We start from the raw sequence: 4,548 nt of genomic DNA, 5'->3' as shown, positions 1-4,548 counted from the left end.
TAAGGGTACTAACCCCATCATGAAGGCTGCACCCTCTTGAGCTCATCACCTCCCAAAGGTCCCAAATCCTATCACACTGGGAGTTGGGGCTTCAACACAGGAATTTGGGAGGGATACCACATTCGGTCCATAACATACCCAACTGCCTCGTAGCTAACTCTACTCTTATAGACTCACAATTATAGCAGGTTTAAAACCGAACTCATCTGCATAGCCATAATCCTATTCCCCCTGGATTTTCCCTGTCAAATGCAAATCTCCACTCGGTCACTAACTCAGAAGTCTTAGAACTCCCCCTACACGTATCTCTACCCCTTTGTTGCGCCAATGAGCAGATGCTGTGATTTCTGCCCCCTAAAGATTCTTCAAAGCCTCTCCTCTGTGTTACTGGTGCTCTCTTAGCTTTCATTCTCACATTTATCACTTAGATTACTGACCTGTCCTTTCTGGATCTATCCTCTACACCAGTGTTTTTCAACCTTTTTAATCTCATAGCACACTTGAACCTATAGTTAACCTGCCATGGCACACTTAAATTGTGTTGATCAAAAAGAAAGAGTTAAAAAATAATATATTTACTGTGCTTTGAACTTCTTTTGAAAGTGATTTAATTAATGATCTTTAAAAATTTTCACAGCACACCTCAGATCTTCTCACAGCATACCAGTGTGCCATGGCACACCTGTTGAAAATCATACTCTATACCAGCTCTAGGGTGAAATCTTATACAATGAAAATCTTTTGGTATTATCTGCTTTTAGTCCTTCAGGATTAAAGTCCTGACGCTCCCTGATCAGGCCTCCTTATGGAGTCATGGTCCTTACCCCCGACATGAGGAGATGTCCACTTTAGCACCTGCCTTGCCCTCTGCCTGGGGTGCCTTCCCCAGCCCTGCCCTGCTCCACACCTGCCCATTTCTTCACCTGCCTTAGCCGGGGCTCTCCTTCAGGTGTTTTCTCCTCTGCACTAGGAGTTAACCGCTCCTCCTCAGTGGTCCTGCACTGTGGGTGGCTCCCTGGCAGGTGACACAAACTCAGGCTACAGCTGTTCTCTCTGTCTGTTTTTTCTGCCAGGCTGGAGAAGCATTGAAGACACAGATTTTGCTTTTTCATCTTCATGCTGAATCCTTTAGATTTTCCCTAGAAGCTATTTAATAAACACGTATGAAATAAGCATATGCGATCTGATAATTAAGTTTGTGAACTCATCCTAGAAAAAGTGCTCCATACCTCATTGTTGAATATCACTACAGTCACCTTCAAAGTCCTCCCCTTGGGAAGCTATGCACTGATGCCTGCACCTACTCCACCCTTCAAAGCACTTTTGGAACTCTTTCTGGAATGGCCATGAGAGCTGTCATTGTATTACCCTTGATATCCTGAATGTCATCAAAATGTTGCCTTTTCAATATTTCCTTTGTCTTTGGGTAAAGAAAAAAGTCATTGGGGGCAGATCAGGTAAATAGAGAGGTGTTCCAATACACTTATTTGTTTACTGGCTAAAAACTCCCTTATAGACAGTGCCATGTGAGCTGGTGCATTGTCGTGATAAAAGAGCCATGAGTTGTTGGCCAAGATTTTCAGTTCACATTTTCCTTACTGTTTCTCTGTGGATGTTCCCTTTGTCTGCTGTGCTTCTCATAGTCAGCTGATGATTTTGATGCATAACTCAATGAATTTTTGCAATGTTTTCATCAGTTCTGCTTGACACTGGCTGCCCTGACCTCTCTTCTTGACACTTTCTCTCCCCTTAGAAAAACAGGTGATCCATTTTACACTGCCGTTTTCTCCATGGCCTAACTCCCATAAATGTGGACTAACATGTCCCTGATTTTACATCTACTCTAACCAAGTGTAACAAGCAATTTACCAATTTTTGTTTGTTGCTCTAGTTTAAGCTCCAGTATTCTTGTGACAGCACACAAACACACACAATAACAATAATGAACGCCACTCAGCAAGACACCACCACACATTAACATGAACATCTTTGTGAGACACCGATATACCTAGATTATGAAACTTTACCAAGTTGTTTGTGCAGTGCTGCCAGTGAAAGCACATGGTGGCACATTTGCAAACTTAATCTTCAGACTTACTATGTCTGATGGCTTTTCGCTACTATGTAATGTATTAGATAAAAATAGTTTAATGAAGCAGCTCAGAAAGCAGCACTGGCCTTCCCCCCAATCTTGGTCTTTCTTCTCTCTGTTAACATGAGTGGAATTGCTGGAAGTTTTTTTGACGCCATTTCTTGTCCCTTGGGCTTTTCAGTGCCAGGAAGGTAGCACATACCAGATTTCCTCCTTTATCTGGTAGGACCTGAAGGCCATTAGCTGCAATTTCCTCCTCTAGGTCCTGTCTTGTGTGATGTGCTGACAGGCACACAGGGATTGCAGCCCTCTATCTAGGGTGTCCTCCCTGCCTACCCATCCCTACCCCAGCTTACAGTCACCCCAGCTCAGTGACTATACTGACCTGGGCCCACTAACTATATTAACTGGACAAGACTCCAAATATGATCACCTTTGTGGCAGGAGATCCTCAGAAGGCACGCTATGGTCTGTGCTTAGTTACTTTAGTTTGGGAATTGCACTAGTACAGACAGAATAGCTGAGCGGTTTGTGTTTTTATGATTCCACCAAAAGCAGAGCTAGAACCTGAGAGATTTTCTGATTCCACCTGACCTGGCAGGGGAATCTCTAAAACTGTATCTGGGGCTTCTGAGTCCTCATCAGTAAAATCTCTAGAGGTGAGGGGCTCTGAGGCTACAGCCCACTTCCCTGTTTTGCGGCCCTGTTCACTACACTGTTGCCTTTGTCAGTATTTATGGGACACTTTCTCTGTACCAGATCCTCAGGAAAAACCTGACTGGGACAAAGGCATGGCCTCAGGTCGATGGTCAGGCATGTCTGATACCATGTGCTCCATACATAGCATTGCAGAAGCCCAGCTCCTGAGGGCGGATGGAAATCTCACCCCATTTATTCCTGGAAAGAAATAGAAAACCAGATGCTCAGTTCCCAGGACCACTCACCTGCAAAAACCAGCCACAGGTTATCCATTAGCCCCTCTGCCTCTCAGGCTAAACTCTTGGTCATCAAGAAAGTCACTTCTGTAGGGGTGTGGCAAAAGGTGGGCTGCTCCCAGTGCCCTCTGCCTGCTGGTTACCAAGGGGCAGAGGAGCTGCCCTCCCAGGCCATGCCCAGGACCATCCTTTCGGTTTTTCCTCCTGGCTACTCCAGGAGGTAGAGGGATAGCCTGATGAGGGTTGCAAAGGCAAAAAACAAGCCTACTGTGTACTTTTTAAATACCAGGCTTGTTTCCCCAGCTGACTTTCATGGGTTTACCCAGGAAAACTTCTTCAAGGCAGGCACTTGGATGACTGAGGCCTGACTGATGAACCTAATCCCAAATGTAAAGAAGGAAAGCATTTCCTTTCAAATGCCCAGGAACTATCACATGTTTTTTATAGACTCCAAGAAGTAGGATCAGGAAAGGAAGAAAAACAAGAAATAATGAGACCTCCCTATGCTGGCACTAAGCTGTATGCTGTGCAGGGATTAAAGGCACAGTCACTGACTTCAGTGGGGAGGAAGAAAAGTGGGAAGCAGAAAAATCAGATGAGGATGGTGTGGAAAAGCAGCCCCACTCCTACCCTTGCCACCTCCAGTGGCCTCTTCTTGGCAGGAGCATCAGGCTCTGAGGTCCAGCAGACTGACACTGGGTCAAGATGGGGCCTCACCTCTCCCTGCCCTTATTTCTCTCATGGGCCCCTCCTTGCCCCCCTCGACCCTTAATGGCATCTTCTCCCTAGACAGTGTTTGCTCAAGGCTCACCCTGAATACCCACGTCTGGTCCCCTGTGGCTTAGCTAATGGAACAGAGTCAGTCGGGGCCTTCCCTCCCCATCCGCCTAACTGAGCCTCTGGTTGTGTAGGTGAAGAGACTGGGGCCCAGGGAGTGAGGCCACTGGCTCCTTGTCCAACAGGTTTCAGCCAGGCCAGAAGACTCCTGTCTGGGCTCCCAGGGCAGGACTTTCTCCCTCTGCTGTTTTTGTTCCTGAGCTGGGATGAGGTGGGGGTAACCGTCACCCCCACTTCTTCCAGCATCCCCACACCTTGTCAGCATAAACATGTCAACCTGGCAAAGCTGTCACATCCAGGCTTGTGGAAATTTTCCCTTTGACTTTGAAAAGATATTAAGGTGGAAACATTTTATTGATCTGGACATTAACATACTCGAGCAAAATGATGTGTAAAAATGTCAGGAAGCCTCGGCTTGACATACCTGAAAGCTGAAATCCTGGGAGAGGAGGACTTTGTTCTTGGTGTCCCTTCCCTGACTCCTCTGTCGTTTGTGCAGGCCGCCAGCTCACCGGAGCAGAGAGGGCCTCCACGGCCACCGCAGAGGAGACGGACATCGACGCAGTGGATGTCCCACTCCCGGGGAATGACATCCTGGAATTCAGCCGCGGTGTAACTGATCTGGATGCTGTAGGGAAGGAAGGAATCTCCCACACGGGCTCCAAGGTAGGAAGGAGGTGGCCC

General features: G+C 47.0%; 1 protein-coding gene across 4 annotated transcripts in view; it reads left to right on the top strand.

Moving 5' to 3' along the window:
* The window catches only part of LOC100944273 (carboxyl-terminal PDZ ligand of neuronal nitric oxide synthase protein), a 291,887-nt gene that overhangs the window by 257,176 nt on the left and 30,163 nt on the right, over positions 1-4,548 (top strand). For all 4 annotated transcript variants that reach the window (XM_012802697.2, XM_023510768.1, XM_023510769.1 and 1 more), the window contains one exon: positions 4,364-4,530. In XM_012802697.2, the coding sequence (XP_012658151.2) occupies positions 4,364-4,530 (167 nt within the window). The remainder of the gene's footprint in view (positions 1-4,363; positions 4,531-4,548) is intronic.

This window comes from Otolemur garnettii, unplaced genomic scaffold, assembly GCF_000181295.1.
Source record: "Otolemur garnettii isolate 467f Iridium unplaced genomic scaffold, OtoGar3 scaffold00016, whole genome shotgun sequence".
Classification (NCBI taxonomy): domain Eukaryota; kingdom Metazoa; phylum Chordata; class Mammalia; order Primates; family Galagidae; genus Otolemur; species Otolemur garnettii.
This window is presented reverse-complemented; position numbering and strand designations above follow the sequence as displayed.